The sequence below is a fragment of the Tyto alba genome, unplaced genomic scaffold (assembly GCF_018691265.1).
Source record: "Tyto alba isolate M040663 unplaced genomic scaffold, T.alba_DEE_v4.0 Super-Scaffold_16, whole genome shotgun sequence".
NCBI lineage: Eukaryota > Metazoa > Chordata > Aves > Strigiformes > Tytonidae > Tyto > Tyto alba.
The window spans coordinates 7,152,646-7,175,852 of NW_024881278.1; the positions used below are offsets into that span (position 1 = coordinate 7,152,646).

Consider the following 23,207-nt stretch of genomic DNA (forward strand, 5'->3'; position numbering starts at 1 on the left):
AGCTTCCTGGGGGATTCCCCAGTTAGCAGAGAAGCCGGAGCTACTCGCGTGGCTGTTTGTGATGCAGAAACGGTTCACTTGCTTGATTTTCTTACCTATCAAACGGCTCATAAGGGGTGGGGCTGTTTGCAGTACTGCTCAGCCCCTTTCAAGGGGAATATTGCAAAATTAGGAGCAGCCCACAGCAGGAGAAAGCAACAGTTAGGGGGTGAAAAGAGATTTTAACAACTGAGAAGAGAGGTATGAGGCAAAACCATACAGAAATAATGAAGGAGTAAGAGAAAGCAGAGTTGCAACTGCTGTTCCCCACTTTGAAACACAACAGTTCAAAACTTCATTTACAATGCTGAAAGGTGGTATAGTCAGAGGACACCAGAAAAGGAAATGCTTCCTAAGCTCACTGCTGTAGGATATTAGTGAGGCCAACAATTTAAGAACTTAATTAAACATTAATTAAGTCTGAGAATTTTATACAGTGAGACCAGAAGTTAAAAAACAGCAACTTTTGAAAGGGGGTAACCTAATTTATATGTTTAGGGCAATGTTTAATTATTAAGGAATGTCAGGATAAGGTTAATTGTTGGAAGGTAGATCAGCAGTATCTGTACCCTTCTGGGGTATCTGATGCTGCCCAACTTGAGAAAGCAGAGTGTGTTAAATTTCCATCTTCCTGCATTTGGTGACTGCTACCTGTGGATTGAGCATAAAGCCTATTCCCCAAAGCTTTGATTAGTCGGTCTGGTGGACATCAGATGTTCAGGATCATAATGGAACCATTCCCTGCCCTGCAAGCTGCAGAAGGCTGAGACTTTTTTTTAGAGCATGCAAACCAGTATGGTTTCATTGAAAATTAAAACCATTGGGAAGTTCAGACAAAAATTTCTGTTATTCTGACAAACTAATGTATAAATAATCTGATCTGATTGTTAGCTGTCAAATTCAATTTAAAACATTTCTATATCAAAAAGAAATCAGGTATTAATATCAGAACATTTTCATCATAGGAATCACAGTTTGTTATTGTGGGGAAAAGCATGCAATACTGAAATTCAGTGACATCATTTTGTACTGCCACAGATTTCAGGGGCCTTACTTAGGCTTCATTCTTCTGGGCAACATATGCACGTAGAAGGAAATCTGTCCTGCTCTGAACAGCTTAGTGGTGCATGCACTTGCATACCTTAACAAGCAGACACTTTACACAACACTTGCTGTGTTTAGTGTTGTATTTGGGACAAAAGCAGCAGCAGCAGCTTATATCATTCTTTGCATTTGATTCTTTGTGTTAGTATCTGTCATGTCCAACCTAGCCAAAAACTGGCCTCAGCAAATTCTGGCTCATAGATGCTGTGGGAGCCCCGGGGGCTCCATACACATGCCTCATCTGTGACCAAACAGGGGCTAAGGAGCCATTTCACAGTGCCTTGTCCTCAGGGTGGAGTCACACTCCTATGACAGCTATGATCAGTAGGCTGAAAGCAAAATATTAAAGAGACCAAAGGGACCAATTGGGATTTTCACAGACTGAATGGCCACTCAGGGGGTTCAGCCAGAAAGAACGATCCTAAATATCTAAAAATATGAGAAATAGCAAAAAAGGCGACACAAAAATGTTTTTTTAATTTGGCCGTAACATTCCAAGTGGAACAGCTGTGGGTTCTGCCTGGATCAACTTGAGACCATCTTTGCAGAACACCGCAGAAGCTCATGCAACGCACCAACTAACACGCACTCAAGCTTTATGGCATAAAGTTACAGAACCATCTCTGTCACACAAATTCAGATTCAAGACAGCATTACTGTCCCATTGGGATGCAATTGGGATGGGCTGGGTAGACAACAGCCCTTAAAAACTAGATGATAATATGCAGGTTTTTCCATTCCTATCATTTGTCCTTAATTTGAAAAAATTAAATGCTTATGTCCCATTGTTAACTATTCTTAGCACTAATTTCACAATTTAGCCCAGTGATGACCAAATGGCTTCCTTACAGTTTTTTGTACTTTTTATTTTTTTTTTCTCTCAGTTCACAACTGTCCTGAATTTGTTTAGTTTGGTGCTTAGGTTGTATTAAAAAAAAAATAATAATAATAATTGTGACTCAGCCTCCATAAATATTTTAATCAGAAACCTCACTTGACTCAAATACTGCCCGAAGAACACTATTTGTAAAAAGTCAGAGGAAAGAAAGGTAGTACAGTTCTCCATTATGGTTAATAGCATAGAGTATATTTACAGCATCATAAAATAATTCAGGTGAAAATATACCTCAGGAGGTCTTTAGTCCAACATCCTGCTCAAAGCAGGGTCAGCTCTGAGATCAGACGAGGTTCATCAAACCATCAGACCAGAGAGGTTTATCCAGTCAGATCTGGAAAACCACTGTGGATGGAGAGTGCACAACCTTTCTGGGCAACGTGTTTCACTTCTTGACTATCCTAATGGTGAAAAACCTTTTCCCGTATATCCAGTCAGAACCCCTCCTTTCAATTCACCCTAAACTGACAGAGACAGACAACAGAGATGTGCTAAAGAGGCAGACTTCTCCTCCCCCTTTATTTTTTCATTATACTTCTAGCTGGTTTGCATAGGTCCCTCAGTTTTACTTCTCAAACTATTTAGAATTATTTATTATTTCATTAGCACAGAGAGGGTGCCAGACAGCAGTTAAGGTTTCCTTCTGGAAGGTACCATATGCACAAATGCAGTGAAAAAGCTCACCTGAGAAAACCTTCTATCTTCATACTTCTAAACATTTGACTTGCATTCCTTCATTACTCTATTTTCTTCACTATTAAAAAATATACTTTCTTGGGTTTTAACTACTACTAAGACTATTTCATACTGTACTTTTCAGCACTGAAATTTTTATAAAGCTGTGCTATATTTATGGGAAAAACTGGTTTGTTTTCTTACAAAAGGTGGAGGTGGGTAAGTGCTTTCCGTAAGGGAAAGTAACGCAATTCTGGGGCAGCCCAGGGTTTGAATGAAAACATTTTAATGGGAAGCAGACTAACTAGTGAGAAGCTGAATGTCATCCCCAGCCTCCCATGACCTAACTCTTACTACAAGTCAATCTCTGCAGCTTTTTCAGTTTTGGTTTCTTAAAAAAAACCCAAACCAAACAAACTAAAACAACAAAAAACCCCAGACCAAACAAACAAAAAAAAAAAACCAACCAACTGACCAAAAAACCACCAAATCAGTAAAAAAGGATTATCAATGTGTATCCACAAACCAGGAAAAAATGTAGTTTCACTGATCAATGTCTATGCTACTTAATGTGCAAACCTCTAAATAAATGTGAAGATTTATTCATACCTAGTGCCCACCAAACTTCTTAAAGTACTGAAAATATATCAAGACTGATTTTAATAAACAAAACCACAGTTTATACTTTGAGGTGTCATATTAAGACACATTTAGTTGTGTTCCAGCATTTAAAGCACATGCTTGGATCCCAGCAATTTCACTGACATCTTTGCACATGACTAATTTTAGAGAGTTACTGAATTCTGTCCTGAATTAGTCCTTCACCTTGTTGCTAGGAACTTTTATTTTAAAAACCCTCACTAAAAACTTGCCAGAGCAAGCCTGCAATACCAAGCACAGACCAATCCTCTTCATGGGTGGGTAGGAAATGCTTGAAACTATAGGAGGGAGTAGCCTTGATCTGAAGGAACGGTGCTGTTTACTCAGCTTGCAGTTACGCTGCTGGGACATAGCTTTCAGTTAATTCTGCTGAGTATCCCAGCTTGTCTCACATCTAGCAGTACTGTCCCTTTTAGATACTCTTCACGTTATTTTTGTGTCTATTTAATTCTTTATTCTCTCTTCCTCTTTTCTTAAACTGGCAACAAGTGCCAAAAACTGACTGAAAACAGCAATTCACACTGTGATCCTGGATAAATTACTATACAATTAGCAACACTGCAACGTGAGTTTCAAAATGTTAATGAAATAAAGCTGTTCCTTTAGGAAACTAGATACTTTGCAGTTTATGATTTATGGTGACTCTAAATAGGATTGTGAACAGTTTACATTGCCAGATGAAAAAAAATATTGTCACTTTTACTAAGGATACTTCATGCCACTTCTGTAGGAAGTGATGCCTGGTTTGACTAAAATAATCAACTCCTTAGTATCCTTCCTGTAAAATCTTATCCCTTCTAGAAATTGAATTGCAAATTGTTATGATCTGAAAATCAGATACATTTTCTTCATTATGAGGAGCAAAATGATGCAGCGGACGTGAGTGGTTTGGGACAGAATGACACGTAGCTGTATGTTCACAGAGAGTTCTTTCCATGAACTTCTCGGATTCGTTTTCTGGCTCGAGAGGCTTTGCTCTCTACTACTGGACATTTCGGGCAAGCACATGTACGTGTAGTAAGTATGGAGCCTTATGGGGTAAATAAAACTTACTGCACAAATAAAATAATAAATCAAGCCCAAGAGTTTTAGGTCAATATGCAAAATTAACCTATTTACTGAACATTCTGTAGATAAGATATCATTGTTCTTTGCTTTGAAAGGAATTCTGGTTTTAATATGTATTCAGTCATTACCTATCTATTATGCTTTGCTTCCTTTTTATTTTCCTTTCATTGAAAATGAGACCTAACTCCTTAAAAATCATTTGGACTTGATCCTAAAACACATTGAACATTTCCCAGTCCTTCTGAAAATAATAGGATACAAGAACTTTCATGACTTAGTTTTCATTTCTCTGAGGTGTTTTTGAAACTTTGAAGTCAGTTCAGAAGATCCTATCTTGTAATTATCTGAGACATTGTATTTCTTTTCTTTCATATTGATCTTTTTGCCTGTCCATGAAATCTCCAAAGCATACATTAGTATTAGATCCTAAATAAGTTTAGATACAGATCTAGCTACAGAGGATGTTCAACTAACTGCTAGAAACCAATCTTGTAGTTGGTCTTCAGTGTTTTGCGTGTTTATTGGTAGAGTCTGATTAACTAAAACCAGCCTCTAAATCAATGGAGCTGACTAGGTGCTACATGCAAAAGTTTTCAAGCTACTTAAGCCTATATGTTTACAGTCTGTTAAAAAACTTACCCTCCTCTTCAGTAGTCCTTGTCTGGAAATCTTGTATTTTGCAAAAGTTTTTAAAAGTCTTTACAGGCCACAAATATCATTACCTACCAGTCTGGTTCTTTCTGTACTTTGAAATCCTACACTCTCTCTCTCTCTGAGACTTAAGTTGCTTGAATGTGGCCCTGTCTTTCAGTTCAGAGTTTGCGTATCAGCAGAACAGTGGAATCCTTATCCATGATGGGGGCTTTTGTAAGCTAACAGCACAGAGAAATACAAGTACTATGTTACACCTCTTAAGCTTACACAATAAATTTGAAGTTGTTTATCCTGGGAGAAGGCTTAATGTTGCAAACAGTGGTTTGTGTTATTCAAGCTAACAAAAATCATAGCAGCATAAATAATAATAGGATTGGTAAAATTATCAAAAAACTTACTTTAAAACACTCTAGCTTCAGAATTTTAAGCAATTCTCCTCCTTGGTAAGAAATTAACCTGCTTGTAGATGTTTACTTTTCCTCCACTGCAAATAGACCATCTCACTAATAATTAGGTACATATCTCCTTGCTTTACCTTTTAATTCTATTCTTTGCTCTTGGCATTAATTACTTTGATATAATTAGTCTCCCCTAGATTCATCTTCTGTCACTTCATCTCTTGCCTCATCAGTTATTGGAAGATAGCACTTCCATGAAGAAGGAGCCACTAGTCATTGTTTTTTTGCCATCCAGCAGATGAATGAGCATGGCATGGACTTTCCCCCTGAAGTGCACAGCTGCAAAGGCAAGTGGACAATCAATCATACTGGAATTAAATCCATCTGGAAGGCATTTGAGGCAGCAAGACATCTATGAAAACCTTGAGTGTGATTGACAGCTTTTTCCAATAGCTTTGATGGAAGTCTAAATCGAGAAATTTCTTCTCCCATCCTGCAAGAATTTATGAGCAAAATTTATTTTGACCAACCAATATTGGCCTGTATTCAACAGCATATGAGGCCCTTATGTTCCCCTGTAGGCTTGTGCCCATTTGTTAACCTCTGCAATGGTCATGAACAGGCTAGATTAGATTTTAATCAAACATTTATGACTGTCTACCTAGAGCTAGAGACAACTGGGCAATGGAACGGTTATGCTGAGCAATGTACCAATAATGTTCTGGGCATCCCTCAGAAATACCAAGATGCAGACAGTCTACATATCCTTGGCAATTAGCTCATGCACTCAATTTGCAAGAAAATCAAAATCTGGGACCCCATGCCTTTTAAAGAGGGAATGGAATAGACTGATAATCAAGGAAAATACCTTCTGGAAGAAAAAGATGAAGAGAAGGAAGGGCATCAGTGCTACCTTTTTAGGAAGCATGGCTAAAGCTTCCCACTCATCTTTCTTCCTGGAGCCAGGAACAAGAGAAATGTCTCATGCCACAAAGTAATAAAAAATTTGTCCAGTGAATCCTTCAGGGCTTGTTCCTTCCCTTCCCCATGTTAGCTACAAAGCCCATTCCTACTTATTTCTTCAGGTCTCCCAAGTCAAAAAGGCTCGTTTGGGTGGGCATCTGTACTAACAACTGTCCCACAGTAGATCTCCTCCTACATGCATACTAGGCTCCATGCTGCTGGTGCTTTTCAATGCCTGCCAGCAACCCAGAGCCAAAAACTTGCCTGACATTGAGCAATTGCTAATAACAGCGTACCTCTTTGAGGACTGAAATGGTTAATTTCTCAGTGTCCTTGGCTACACTGCCTACTTAACATCAGCATGTTCTGGGGAATGTCCACACTTTGTCACAACCACAGATAGTTTCAAAACCAACAATTTTCTCCGATTCATTTGTAAATGACACTTTCAGGAATTTAATCAACTTGCCCAGAGTAGAAGGGATTAGCAGAGGAGCTTCTTGTTCTTTCATGACCATCTTGCAAAAGCTGATTTTCTCACCAAACTGTGTTTCGACAAAGTGTGTTTCTCTCCCAGTACCCACTTACCTGTGTTCTGTACATTTTAAGATCATCTTGAGACTTGCAGAGGGCTGTATCTATTTTAGATTGTTTTTATTGGCAACTAATGTATACTACCATGCACCCACATGAACTAAATTACAGAGCCCAGACAACTTTTGTACAGAGTTCCTTTGGCCACAGCTTCTCTGTGGGTTTCATTTGGCAGAAGTGATATCAAGCAGAAGTCTTTTCCTCAGCTTCTGATGTAAACTAAAATACACCTTATAAATAGCAAATACAGGCACTGAGAGCAGTGCCTTTGGGCAAACAGCCACCTTTGGGCTATGGGAAAAATTCAGATAGATATGATTCATAAATATAATGAATAGGGTGCCATAAACTTGCTTTGCTCTTCACAAACAAAGGCACATTCTCCACCTTGAAAAATTAGAAGGGCAGAACCCAAAGGAATAGGGAAAGAAAAACAGGGAGGAAAGTAAAAGTGGGAGATTTAAGGGGGAGAAGGAAAAAACGGGGGCTGAGGTTGTCAAAGTGAAAAGTATCATTTTAAAGACCATCAAACAATATGTGGAGTAAAACAAGGGGCTTTGTTAGGCACTAAATCCCTCTGTGCCTCACTTCTGATGAGCTCCAGCTTTAATTTTGCAGAATTTGAAGTGTAATACACTTCAAAAAAAAGTTAGTTTGTTCTTTAAGCTCGAGTTTAGTTGAAGGCTCCTATTGATTACAGCTGGAGCTGGATCAAGCTTGAGCTGACTGTGTTCTCCTGGCAGACTCTCATTTGTAAATACCTTTCATCTCATCCAGCAGTGATAATGATGTGCTTAGATGATGTGGCAGCAATTATTTATCTGCTGTGTTAGGTTTTCTACTTTATGCTAGCCAAGTGCCCTAAAGTCAGACCATAGAAAGGGATGCTTACATTTCCATTAAATCTTATTTCTTCCAAAGAAATTGTACACTTCTATTGTAGTTTAAGTAGTCATTTCTTTCTTCACTCTCACTGACAACTTTGAAAGCAAAGGGCTCTATTCCACCATATTAAGCAAGTTTAAACATGTTACAAATAACTTTGTTATCTAATAGCACACCCCAAAGGAAAACCCCTCAAAACTTCCACTTTTCCAGATTTCTGAGCATCCTGTCTACTAATCAAAGACAAAGCAGAAAAAAGGGGGTGGTTTAGGCCTTGCTTAGTCTCTGAGTAGATTTACACACTTGCTGAATACCATGTAGATACTGGAAAATAAAGCATGGATCTTGTCAAACCTAAGAATTTAGCAAATAAGGAGCATTAGAAACAGCACTAATAGCACATAGAGCTGAAGTATCTACTGCCAAGTCAGTGAGAGATCCCACGTCCTGCCTGGCGATCAGTCTAAATACGTCCTTTCTCCCACTTCATGTGACCTTTTCAGGTCAGCAATGTTGTATGTTAGTTTAATATTTTAAAACTGGAACTTTACTGGTATTTGGCCTACTTTTTTTTCTATTTATTTTCTAAACAAATGATAGCCACTCCCTTCTCCAACTAACTTTTAAGTTTCGCCAGAAGTCTGTGAAGATCACAAGGTATTAAAAAAAAAAAAAAAAGAAAAAAAAAAATCACATGCTCAGGCAAACAAAAGCAGGTTGCTGCATTTCACCATCCTGACAGCCCTGCAAGCAGACTTCAGGAGTACTCTGCTTACTCTAGGAAACACTGCTGAAATCTCATTTTCAGTGAAAAGTGCCAGGATTATGGTAGCACAGCCTCTATTCTGAGGCAAACCCATGTAACTTTCCAGCCAAAGACCAGGAAAAAAAAAAAAAAGAGAAAAGCTGTCCCAATTGCTACTTCTACTTGATTGCTTAAAGGCAGCTGGGAAGTCAGATCCTTAGCCTGAGAGCAGAGTTGATCACAATTTTAAGGCAAAGTAATTTTGGAAGAAAAAATAGCTCTCTCTTCCCAAGGAAACTTCTGTTTTTTTAAAAATGTTAGTTTTTATTTATTACTGGCTCATTGAAAGAACAAAGTATTTTTTGGTGTCTTTTTTCTTTTTTGTTTCCGAACACAGAAAAAAAAATGTGGCTCAACCCCAGAAAAATCTTAGTTAGGGGCCAAAAATAATAATAATTTTCAGTTTTAAGATTTTTTTTGTCAGGTTTTTGAAAGAACAACAAATACTTCCCAAGCACCACTCCAACTTACAATCTTCAGTCAACTGCACACCCTCAACTTATTTCAGTTACCCTTCTCGTCCATCCCCACTTCGCCCCCAGCCCACCATAACCTCCCATGGGCTCATGTCTTGCTCTCACCATGTCCCAGGCACGTGCAGCCACAGGAGGACACGTTCTTCTGCGCTGCACAGAGTGCTCTGGACCACCTCGGCACTTGGTATTTAGGTATTCTTCTAACAGCTCCAATTATACTGTGAATGAGAAAAACAGCAGCAAAATACAGACATTGGCAGGTACTTACGTGGTCTGTGATCAAAAAGTGGGCATCGAAAACACCTTGGTGATCTAACCAGATCACACTGTTAGTCTTGAATTATAATAAAGTGTTTAATAAACACTACTTCTGTAAGTAGAAAGCAGCTACATTAGTAGGGCTCTCGTGTGCCTTACTTCCCCCCCGACCCGCTCCCCATTCTTTTCTTTAGCCTCGGCTGAGTCACCTCTATCATGATACATCTCTTTAACTTTTATGTTCATTTTTCTTCCTTCATAAATAGTCATCCTGCCATTTTTTTTTCTTTTCCCTTCAAAGAATAGATTTCTTTTTCCCTGGTGCCTCTGCCTCTCTTTTGATCCTGCCTGGCTTCACCTCTTGTATCTATTCTTTTTCAAAAAAAAGGGGTTTTGAAACTTCATTTTAAGCCCTCTTCATGCTAAGAACTACATGGAAAATTGGATTTTCCACTTAAGTGCAAATGGAGAGCCAGCTAATGTGAATTCTTAAGGCAAGACAGGCAAACAGAAATTCACAAGATACTATTCCTGATGGTTTTGTCAGATCAGTGTCAGGTAACACTGCTTGTTTGTAGCATAGTCAAATTGATATTGCCACAGAAATCTTAACTTTTGCACATCCCTTTCGCTTCACTTTACTTGAACTGTGCAACCTGAACATTGTGTTTTTCTATCCCAGCTCTTCCAATCCCCTCCCATCCCTAGAGTATATTTTGGACCAAATCAACTGATGTGTCTTTTTTAAGTACTATTTTCATAATTTGCTTCTCTTGTTCTATCATTCAAAAGTTGTAGAAGACATGAAAGCTAATTTATTTTAACCATTTCATTTTTTATTTCACAAGAAGGTGAAATACTGACCAGTGCCCACCAATTATATTTTGAAAGTAAATAAGTATTAGATACATTTCTTCAAAGCAAGGCATCTGTGGGTACATACAGCAACATGCTATAAGTATCACATAACCACGGAGGAAAAATTCATAACTAAATAATGCCTTCAAAGGCATTTCTGAAGTTGGAACAGCATCAGGAATCTGCTTATTTACGTAGGGAGCTGTGGAGATTGCAGCATGTTGGTACTGCCAACAGATAGGATGATTAGTGCTAAAAACAATATCATCATTTAGATAAGCTTTCTCCTTCTGATAGCTGCTATTGAACTCGACTTGAACTTAAATGTTCTCAGCTTGAGAACTACAGTTAAAATTCCTAAACCAGCTCATTCAGCCTGCAAAAGCTGAAAGGGACAAAGATTTTATTGATAAAATTGGTCCCTTATATCAAATATTTTAAGTCCTTTGTCTTATATCTTGAGTCTCTTATATCTTAAGGTAGCAAAGTGTGCCCTGATGAGTTATGCATTCACTACCCAAAAAACTCCCCAGGCTATTGTATTTCAGGCCAAGGTTGGATATCACATAGTTTATGCTCAGTGCATCGGTTTGCTTGCTGTGTTAATTCGGTTTTGTTCAGTTGATAACTAGCTGCCTTTACTGTCCAAATGACATTGCAGACTATGGTAATGCCACACAGACAGAGCAGGTTTTCACCTGACCGCCTCCCCCACTGCAGAACCTCTGCCAGCAACTCCCACGTGGAGATGCCTCCCTCACTGTAGGAGACACTGTGGTTCCTCACAAGAGGAATGGTCTGATTAGGACTGAAACAGTTGAAGATGTGCCAACATACAAGAAAGGCAAGATTTTTTTTTTTTGCAGGAACTGTTTTATATGTTCTCTCAGAATAAAAGTTGATTTTTAAAGTGTGCTCTGAAGCATGCTTTTGGGGCAGAAGTTTGTGTTTTCCTGTGCAGGTACCCAGCAGCTGCCAGTTTAAGTGCTGTGAAAAGGCTTGCAAAGATTTAATGAGTGATTCTTCAACTTCCTAATTAAAAACCACAATGAGCTTTTGGGCCTTTATTTCCCTAATATTACAGGTTGTAGCAGTAATATTTTGTTCAGTCAAGCCTAGCTAAAGGAAAATGCTTATGAGGTTTCCAAGGAGAGAAATAAACAAAATGGAAATGAATAGGGAACTTGGAACTTTTAAGTGTACGTAATTAAGAAAAAAAAAAATACATCCTTCAGATAATTCTGGAAACTATTAGGAGATATTCATAATTCATAACCAGTTGTTTGGTTTTCTTTCAAGCAAGGGGGCAGCTTTACATCAAACACTGACTAGCTTTTCCATTAACTTAAATAAACAAAACAGTATGCTTCAAGTTAAGTGAACATTTTTTTTTTTCTTTTTAATAACTGGGTGAATTAGAAATAAGAACAAGACATTTACTTTCAAATAGGAAATTAGTTTGCATGCTATTTCTTCATGTTAAAAATACTTTGGAACACTCACAAAAACAATGTTAAGCTGAATTTATGGAAATGTTCCATATCAGTTTTGAAGATGATATGCCAGATGTCGGGGAGAACTCTTTCATCTGCAATAATGGAATAGTTTAATCCACCCTTGTTGTTTTTGAGTATAATCCAAGTGTATTGGTCATCATGGGTGGGTGATCCTCTCTTAGGCAGGCATGAACCAAAAAGCACAAGTTGTTAGACCTCTAGCATAAAGTCACAAGAAAGCAACAGCAGGAAATACTCTACTGAAAGTAAAAATAAGCTATTGCAATGTAAATCAAAAAGTTTACCATTATGACAACTCACATTTTGAAGCACTTTGAGACTTGCAGACACTTTGCACTGAGATACTGGATTGTAACTTGAAAGCAAGCATGGCTCCATTTATGGCCCCAGCAGAAAAAGCCAAAAATACAAATTTTAAATTAATATAGATCAATCAAAAACATGGAATATTTTTCTTTTTGATGAGCAGGAAGACTAATAGTTAACAATGTGGTCTTCTATTGGGAAAAAAGTACTCTTCCCTTTGAGAAAGTTTAAACACAAAGACATATATGTTAACATCCGTGTTCTTGTTTTATGAACACATGTTGAAGTAACATTGGATAGAAAATACTATTGTTAAATGTCTTTTGGGAATAGCGTTTATGGCCTTGTATCAGACTAACATTGTTTTCTTATTAGCCATACCACTTTTATTTATAATAATCATTTTAATTACTGTATTACTTGAACAGTGGGTTTTGTGTCACATTCATTTAATTCACTATGGTTGTGATTCGATAATGAATGTTTATCAGAACACATTCCTACAAGCCATGTTAATGGCTGCTACTGGTGGGGGCCTGGAAAAGTACAGAGCACAACATAGAAAAAGTTGTAGTAATACAGCATTGGGCTTTTTGACTTACCATACCGTTTCCAGCATGGACAGCTACTGTGCAGAAGGCACAGGAGCAGAATTCATGTTTGGGTGCTGATTCAGGTTAAGCACCCTTACGCTGTCACCACAGAAATGCTGTCCTGAATGTAGAGATTATAAGCATTGTCTTGTGTTAAGATGCAGAATGGAAAAAGCATGTTCAGTTGCACTTGGCATCTCCATCTTCAAAGTCAAAAAAATCTCAGAATTAAAAGCCATTAACCTTTGGCAGTGTAATTCACAGACCGCATGGCATACACTGGAGAAGGAAGGTAGCATCACAGATGGAGACAAAGTGGAGGAAGAAAGGAAGTAATGCATCAATTCAAAGCTTCATTCATTTCTTTTTTCCTTTTCAGCTGCCTGCCACTCCCAAACAAACATGTGGGAGATGTTCTAGTGCTGAAAGCTATGGCTCACTCCTTTCTTTAGCTATTCTATGTGATAAGTCAATTCAGTTTGGACATACCAAAGACAATACATAATTGTGACAAAGTACTGCAGTCCAGACTCAATTACTACAGCTTGATCCCTTGTTAACTCTGTTGAGTTAATAGAAGAAGGATGCTTTTCCTCTACCTTCATATTCATGAAGTCACTGTGGTTGGGTAACTTCCCAAATTCATGGTAGTTGCTAACACTTTTGCAGTCCAAATACAGGAATCGCACAAGGAACTACAAGTTGCATTGCATTTGATTTTACTTTTTTTTTTTTTTTTTTTTTTTTTACATTTTCTACGTTAATACTTTGCATTACTTCTATTTTTTTGTGCCATGATGTCCAGGAAAACTAAAAGACAAGCTTACAATGAACTTGCTTTGTTACACTCTCAAATGTGAGAGGGGAAATGTTTCAGCACTCCAAAAGAAGTCATGCCATTTTTCATGAAAGTCTCATTAATTTAAACATTCTACCTCACATATTTGCTTAAATGTAGGTCTTGGCCCTTACATATATTTTTCCTGTGCAAACAAGTATTTGTGCAGGTTACCTTCGCTCAACTGTGAAAACTTGTTACCAGGGCAATCAGTCCAATATACTTAACATGAAAGGGCCAAAGGAAAATTTAAAAGGGAAAGAGAAAAAACAGCAATAAAGAGGGAGCTTATGGGCTGCCACAGAGGTGTACAGAATTATAGACGCTACCTCATGACACTACTGGATAGTGACTGCACTGTTCAAGTGGAGGTCTCTATATTAACAGGTTTTGCCACTCGAGAAGTGAGAAATCTCTCCAAATATTTAATCTTTTGGTACCTACTGACCTGATGTTATGTAACATATTTTGTGCTGGTATTTACCACCACAAAGCACAGCCTCCCAACACCAATGAGTTAAAAGTTGTCTGGGCATCCAGCCCAGATGAATAACATCCCAAATGCTGAAGGAAGTAGCAAGGGAAATAGAAAAGCCTTTGACAGAAATTGTTGATAGCTTGCTAAGGCTGGGGAGGGAACCAGGGAATTTGAAAGTTGCTAATGTTGTTCCTATGTGTAAGAAAGGATCAGGGAGGATCCAGGAAACGACATAGCAGTGAGCTTGGCTTCAGTTGCAAGAACAATATAAGAAACATAAATAAGGGACAGAATACTTAATTTGGTAAAATAAAGTAAGCTCATACTCGTGGAAGAACTTTAGTGGTCTAATTTCTTCATGTATTTTACCTTCAGCTGGTTATTTCTGAAAAATACTAATATAAAATGTCTTACAGACAGAAGGAAAGCTAATGAAGTAGACAGAAAGTGAAAGGTGTAACAGAATCCTGAGGTTCACGATACCTGCAGTACTGTGTAGATCATTGTATGTCTGATATCAGACTCACTGGTGCCATTGCTTACATGGGAGGCTGTGTTTTTTCTTCAGATTAAGCTATTAGAAAAATAGACTAAGTCATTTTCTGGTCTCACTCACACTGAGAACTCAAAAAATTTAAATTGATTAACTAAAATATTTATTGTTTACATTCAAAACAAATTGAGTCAATGGCAAGTGCAGCACTGACATTGGTGGAATCATTCTGGGTTTAGATTTGTATGAAGCATTCAGAAGAAGTGGGTCCACTGATACTGCTCAGTGGGGGTAGAAATAAGAATTTGAATCCCTTAAGGTCACTTTAAGAGCCCTCTTTTTGACCTGGTGGAATATTCTGCTCACAAGATTGCTACAGACCAGAATAGAGAAAGCACCTACAAACATTTTGTGACTTGTTTGAACAGATTAATATATACACAAACAAGGCGAGCATGAAGATGCTGTAGTAAAATTGCAGTATGTTGAGAGATAGTGAGCAACAAGAAGCTGAACACTTAAGTCACAGGAGTAAGACAAACTTGAGTTGGGTAAGAATACAGTTCTCCAGGCCTGAGCAAAACATACAGGTATGAGCTAGAGGAGAAAAGGTTTAAGTGGCTGAAATAAGATGAAGGATAGATATGGATTGCATTTTTTTCTACAAAAGTTTGAAGCACTGGTGAAATGCATCTTGTGAATTTATGTATTCATTTCTCATAATGATATGAAGAAAATTACAGAGATTAAGCTGTTGCATAAGTGAGCAAGCAGCATGAGTCAGGGGGTTTGGGAAAAATGAGTCACAGCATGAAGGGAACGAAGCCAGGTTTGTAGCTCAGAAAGAGAGACTAGGAAAGAATTTTATGGATGTAGATAAGAGCCTGACAGAGTGGATTGCAGTAGAGAAATAGAAAAACTAACTACCTCTAAAACAGGGAATGATACACTAGATTTAGAGAAAGCTATAGCTGAAAAGCAGGTCAGGCAAAATTTTTGTACACAACTGATGGTTGAAATATAGTGCAGGCTGCCAAAGTCAGCAATGGAAGGACATAATTGTGTAAATCACTTCAAGAGGGAGCGCGGGTACATATTTGGAAAATGAGGGAATCACTGGGTATAGCTATTAGTGAGGCTTGTGGAATTAAAACTATGAAATGCAAGTTGATTTATATTTTCAAGGAATACAGGAGCAAGCTCTGCTGCCCTCCATGGTTCTCACATTATTTCTGTAGCACCCTGCAAATTTCAAACAGTGGCCTATGCAAATCAGAGCATTATCTTAACCTGCAGATGGTTATTAATGTGAAAGTCTTCTAAAATCGACTTTCTAGAATAGCCCTGGAGATTTCTGCAAAAGGTGGTATTTATATTAGGATAAGTCGTTGAGGTCTGATGGCCATATTTACCGTAGTACAGTTGGGGACTTCCATAAACCTTTCTGAAAAAGCAGTGTGGCTTACATGTAAGTTGAGACACCAGTGTCCTCAGCTGTAATGCTCCTCCCCCCACTTCTCTATTGACTCTGACTCTCTACCTCAATTTATGGTTTTATATAGCAGTAATCATTGCAACTGGGTAGAGGATCATACCACCTAACCCATTTTGAGAATTACAAGGTTTGACTGAGCAAAAGCCTGCAGGAAAAACAGAATGTGAGATTCATATAATTAAAGACTATGTCATGATGCTTAATGGATCTGAATTCAGACACTTCAGAGAACCTGCATTCTGTGTTTTGCAATCCCCCAAGTGCTTGACATTGAAACTCTTTCAATGTAGTATTCTGGATGTCACACCTATGGACAACATATGAAAATTAAAGTACTCAATCCAAACACATTTTACAAGTTTTCTTCAATTTTTTGTAACTAAAGTACACATAAATCCCATAATAAATTTGCTTTTGAATGGCCTGATGAAAGACTACATAATTATCCGAGTTTGATTTTTACAATGATCAAGACACTGAAGGTAACTCAGCTCCACTTTCAAGTAAGATCAATCTGTAAAAAGATTTTTAGAGACATCCAGGATATTTCAAAGGAAATTTTCCGAGTACACAGGCTGTCACTGTCCAGAGAATAACTGTCCGGGAATAGAAATCTACGCAACATCTTAGATCAGACTCAGAGATACAATGAGTTTAAGAATGAATCTGTATTTCACAGGTTTCATGCATCAATAATCAAATACCATCCAAGTTGTTTAACAATTTAATACAAACAGCTCTTGTTTATCTATAGTGAACAGCACAACCTTTTAAAATGCTAGCCAAGATTAGAAAATGCAAAGAAGCAAAGAAAGGGTAATGTTAAAAGGTAAGATCATTTTCATTACTGGTTATGAACAAATGTATGTGAAACATCTAGAAATTAAATTTAAACAAAGTTGATGAGGAATGAGTTGAGGGTATTTTTTCAGGTATAGCTTACAAGATACTTGTGTAATGGAGATGCTTGAGCTATGGCATCAGTTGCTGAAACATTTATGGAAACAAACTTGATCATGATGACACTAAATTTGGAAAAGAGGATGCAGAGGAAAGATGCTCAAGAATGAGCTTGTAAAAGCCCATTATTTTCTTTCTAGATCTGTTTCTTATAGTGCACTCATCACTGTGGTATCTTGAGTGCTTTCCAGTAGTGCATTAAGCAACATGACAAACATCTGTCACATGTTTGTTCTCTCACCCTCTCCCCAGAGAGACAAGTGTGTGCAGTGGAGTGTCTTGTTTTAATTTTTTGAATTATTATAAATACACACGCATGTAACAGATATTATTAAACATTCATGCTAGAGAGGAAAGGTCAGACAAATTTATCTTGCTCTTAAGGATTAAAGCTGGTGGGCTCTGTGATGTTCATGTAGGAATTTCTATCACACCTTTGCCCCAGATTGCTGTCTCTTCACAGATACCACATCAGCCTGGTCATGGGTGTCTCCAGTAGGCAGAAACCAAAAGTATGGAATCCCAGTGTACTCATTTAATGGTCACACTTAAGTCCAGGGATTTTGTCAGGAAAGACAAATGAGAGAAGATGGTAGAAGTTAAGGAAAAACATGTGCTTTGTATAACCACCATCTCATCCCTGTATTATTGCATTTGATATAGACTAAAAGCAGGAATCGATGCAGCTTCCAGATCACTATCACAGAATCAGAGGGTACTGTGCAAGTTATGCTAAACAAGCTAGGAATCTAATGGATTGGGAAAGTCTGATGTAAACTGGAAAAGGAAGTTCTTAGAATAATGGAATGAAGACCTGGGAGTTACTGATTTCCATACAGAGGGGAAAACTGGGAAAACAAGCTGGAAGCTTCATATCAGTCAGACCCTAAACACTCGCAGATAGACAGTCTACCCATTCAAGAACCACAAACACATAAGTGGGAAACCCAGATCAGTACTGGCACCACCAGGCTAAGTTTATGCTATTTCACATGGGGAGATGTCCTGGGTTTGAGTAAGTGGTGGGGTTTTTTGATAGCAGGGGAGGGGGCTATAGGGATGTGTGTGTTGATAGATAACTCTACCTCTGCCACCTCAGAGAAAAATGGAGCTGATCTGGCTCACCCCAAGGAAACCTCCAACATTGATGTTGCTTCCTACCTATGACTTCTACTCCTCTATTACACCAATGACTCTCAGGACAGTTAGGAAGAAAAAAAAAAAAAAAAAAAAGAAAAAAAAAAAGACTCTTTCTCTGATGGAGGATGATTCAGGTCACATCAAGTGCCAAGAAGCTGAAGACTTCTCTTTGAGCCTCACTTAAAGGCATAGATGCAGAGATCTGTGCAGCAACATCACACTGAAAAATCCACCAGTGCTTCTTTGCTCCACGAGAGCTGGGCTGCTTCTGGTATCACACCAATACAATTCACATCTGGCACTGCTTTCAGCACTGAGATCTTCCACTCACTTCCTCACCCTTGTATCAGTCACAACAGCAGACATATCTGTAATTATTGCAATACTAGAGATTTTAGAACTGAATGTTCCAGAATGGAAACCTTTTTAGCTGCCTGTCCTCCTCCCACAATATTTTCCTTGAAGCACTTAAACATGATCTTCAGGCCATCCCCCTTCCCCTAACATTACTGATTTCTTTGCACAGATGTGAACAGAACTGCTCCAAGCACAGCAACCTATTTCCCTTCCCCAGTGAAGGCTAGAGGCTGCTCTCCTGTCCACCTTCACTTCCCACCTTAGGCAGTTCAGTAAAGTCCACCACCAAACAAAATAGGATTGGAGTTTTCAGAGAACTCACATCAATATTTCATTCTGTGTATCTGTTTCACTAGTTTGCCTAGGGACTCATATCTCAACAAAAGTCACGAAGCAGACACTGTCAAAATAGCAAAAATTACCATGACAATGCAGACTATAGTCATGCTGATAAAGCATGACTGATAAAGATCTTCTGAAGTCCACCAAGAATATGCCACATACTGATATGTGTTTTCCTGACATGGAGAAGACAGACAGGACATACAGTCACAGCTAATATGCAACCCAGTTCAGGATCTGAACTTCAGTAAGAAGTTTAGATCTCCAAAGGATTCCTATAAACATACAGGTCTTTCTGGCCATAACATCGAATCCTCCAAGAGTTTCCAAATGAGGAGGCAGCTAGCAGTCAAACGCTACTTTTGAATAATTTTCTCTCTTTCAACCTGAAGTTACCGTTGGGAAAAATCAAAGACCCTGAGTGCATAAGTCAATCTAGTTTGCTTCACTTTAACTGGAGTAGCTTATTATTCCATAGAAATTAAACTAAATTGAAATCAAGCCATGGATGCAGTTGGAAACATAAGGACTTAATGCATTTTAACTAATCCATCTTAAAAAGTAACTCATGTCAAGTTTACTCATATGTGAGGTTCCTAAAGATCAAATAAACTTTCTTTGTTCTAGCACACACTGCAACAAAAAGGATTTGAACTATATCAGTACTATAGCCATTTTATTTTCAACTTTTGTAGAAACTAGGAGTACATGCAAAGCCTAGTGAAGTCCCTGCAAAGACTTGCATTGAACTCCACTGTGCTTTGGCTCAAGCATTTAATGATGTGTCAGGTTGGTATGAGGCAGCCAGCTACAGTCCCTGAAAGTCTTTACACCTGAGAATGTGCTTTTCAGCTGTCAGTACAGAACAATGCAGTCAGCAAGTCCTGCATCAACACAGCAGCATTAGGACTGATATTATGCAGAAATGCAAAGAGCAAGCTAACATAAAAGGACTTTTTTTTTTTTCTGTCAGATAAAGAGAAGATATATGTAAACTATTTGGACATTTGGGGAAAGGGCAAGCATTGAGAATTAATTCAAACTGTTGATGGTTTATTTTTTATTGAATCTTGTGGTCAAAATTGTTTTCATTTGCTATGAGAAAGAATCCATCATTTTTTCCAAAGCACCACCCAGAATCTGCCACTGGTGATGTTCTAACGTCCCCAGTGCCTATACAAATAGAGAGGTCAGCTGAGATTTGTAAACTAGAGATCATAAGTTTTAAGGAATTTGTTTATTCAGCCTAGAGTCTCCAAATTGTGTACAATGCCAAAATTAAAAAGTCTTTTCACTGTAGTGTGTCAGGTTACAATAAAAAGCTCTCCAACATTTTGGATGTTCAGATGAGAAAGCAAATTGTAATTCCATTTTAAGCAACCTATTTGTCAGCACATGCAGTTTAATTATAATTAAGTACCTTCAGCAGTTATAATGAATAGGCAAAATCAAAATGTTGTTTTTATACTTGTATAAACCTGCACTTAGTGTGAACTAAAGGCTTCCTGAATTACACTGAAAAGCATCAGTCTAGTATTTGCATTTTTAGCTGTATTGTTCAAATACAAACATACATAAAGTGTTTCCAAATACTTTAACAGATTGGTTGTATTAAAGGGAATTTTCATAGGAATGAAAAGAGGCAGATCTCTTCCTGATGAGAAGGCCATCACATACTAAGCACCAAGTTCTAAGTCCCTGTCCAAAGTATGGAGCACGGGAACCATGCAACAGAGATCACCAGAGTCTTTTTAGTATCAGCAAAACAATATGTTTCTAACTCATTCTTGAGAAAGGGATGAACTATGCTGAAATTTTCCGGAGTAATTCAGCATGCAACAAACAACCAGCATGAAAAAAAAAAAAAAAAATTATTAAAATATGATAAAGTTGCAAGAAGATTACAGAAAGTTTTATAGTGATAAGTACAAAATATTAAAGGTATTTGACCAAAGTATCTGACTGATTAAAATAACCATATCTGAAAATGTTTCCAAATGCAGTATGTCAGAATTAAAAGCTATTAGGAATCTGATAACATTTTATGTCCTGCAAATGGAATAGGCACTGAGATGACATCTTTGAAGTATATTTGAACTTCACTGCCTTCACTTACAAGTAGCTTGAAGATGCGTAAAGCATTTCAACAGGCTAAATATATTAAGTAAACTTTATGACTAATATTGCATTTGATTTTTTTTATAAAGATATAGATGAATGTGCAACTGGAACACATAATTGTAGAGCTGACCAAGTATGTGTCAATTTAAGAGGGTCCTTCAGCTGCCAGTGTCCTCCAGGCTATCAGAAACGAGGGGACCAATGTGTTGGTAAGTGTTGCTCTAGAGTAAATGATTTTCTTTCATTATCTACAGTTGCAAACCTTATATTGATTATAAAGTTTATAGATGTGTGTACTGTAAAATAGCTATATAACTTTGAAATGCAATGGAATAATAACTTTATCACAGTAATTAATCACTAAAACATGGAACTAGAAACTATTTAAAGTATAATCTACACTTGGAGTTGAACTTCACAAGATTAATTTTCCCAACGGTTACCATTGTGTTTATTGTTTGTATTGGGGTATTGCCTAATGTCCCAGATATAGTCATAAGTCTACTATAGCAGCAAACTAAAGCATGTCTTTCCACTGACCTCAGTGAGACTTGACTCCAGATCTGTACGACAAAGTGCTACCTTCACACAAACCTAATCCCTGCTCTGCAGAGCCCCCTTGCACAGTCTGTTTTATGAGTATAAATGAAAGAGATGGAAACTCTGAATGCAGGTATATATTAGCAACTTATAAACCACCAGCTTTATTCTTCGTGCCAAAATAAACTATCAGCACCCTTGAGACCTACACAAGTATAGCATTAAATTAAATCCAAGTGCAGTGTAAACACTGCATCTTCCCTATTCCATCCCCATTTGGGGACATTATGCAGAAGTGCCATTACTCTGTCCCTGCAGAGTTCCTCTTTCAGCCCTTATTTAACACCTATTTAATTATGATTTCAATTGATGAATTGCTTTTATAGGCACACCAGCCTTAAGTCTTAGGTTTGTTGGAGATAAACGCAACTATGAAAAAAGAGAATCAAATATATACACCATGAGGTGATAGAAGATGTGGTCTTGAGTAAGACAAGACTGGGTTTATGCAGCATAGGAGAAAAACATTTGTTAGCACATTTTTTGTTCTCAGCAGAACAGGAACAACAGAACTCCAGGTCTTCCTCTTTTTCTTTGTGTTAGGGATACTGTATTTGAAAGTGCTTAAGAATTTTTTTATTTTTAATCTCTTTCAAAAAGCCTTGCAAAGGCTACAGGTAGTCACTGCCTAACACGGGCTGCATGAAGGAAACTGAAGAAATTTCAGTACGCAACTAGACTAACTGCAATTTCTGAGCATGGCCCTCTCTTTAGGGTTCTGAACCAAGGGCTGTAGAAATCAACCCAAAAATTCTTATCTCTTTCACAAAAGATGTGTATCAGGCCCTGAACTGACAAATTGATATAAACACTGATGTATCTGATTTTTCTCAGTTTTCTGTGCAAGAGTAGGATGAGTAGTTTGGAATGCAGATAGAGAAATAGCTTTGACAGGTCACTGATTTTTATTTTTTTTTTTTAATACCTGGGGTTTACCTAGATTTTTTTAGAGCAGATAAAGTATATTACTGCTATGCAATAGCACTTTTCATGTCAAGACCTATGGTACTACCTGAAAGTCTCGTGGGACACATACTACAGCACTCCAGAGAAAAGTGGAATGATACACCCTTATATCTACATGTGAATACATTTATGCATCTAAATCTATACATGAAGATGTCTGGAAAGTGAAATTTCCCTTCTATTTAGGTCAAAACCAAGAATAACACCTGTGTTACATATTACACGCTGACCTAAATTATAAGTACATCCCTACACTTAGTACTGTCAGCATTTCAGAATAAAGCCTGTCTTTGGGGATTTTATAACAACTTAGCCAGAAAATGTTCTTGGGGCCAAATCTTGATAGAGGTTCTCCATATGGGAGGAAATGTTTCTCAAATTTGAAAGAAATTTTTCCAGACTATTTTGGCTTCAAGGTAGAGGGAGAAAAGGACTCATTTCTAACAACTGATTGATTTTAATCAAAATTCACTAATCATTTCTGTCTTCTTTTGAGATTTTTTTGTTTTTATTTGCTTCTTCACATATTGCAAAATTAGTCTTTTCTGAAATACAGGACTGCAGATAGAATGAATTGTTTTCCAGCATTACTTCAAACAGAAGATTTGGTCAAATTGATTAGGTAATGCTTAGCCCTTAGATCTCCGTGGAGCTGATGTGCACAATCCC

At 37.7% G+C, this 23,207-nt stretch overlaps 1 protein-coding gene across 3 annotated transcripts in view; it reads left to right on the forward strand.

The window, feature by feature from the left end:
- Positions 1–23,207, forward strand: part of EFEMP1 (EGF containing fibulin extracellular matrix protein 1) — a 49,572-nt gene that overhangs the window by 15,434 nt on the left and 10,931 nt on the right. For all 3 annotated transcript variants that reach the window (XM_042789573.1, XM_042789572.1, XM_042789574.1), the window contains one exon: positions 21,059–21,181. In XM_042789573.1, coding sequence (XP_042645507.1) covers positions 21,059–21,181 — 123 coding nt within the window. The remainder of the gene's footprint in view (positions 1–21,058; positions 21,182–23,207) is intronic.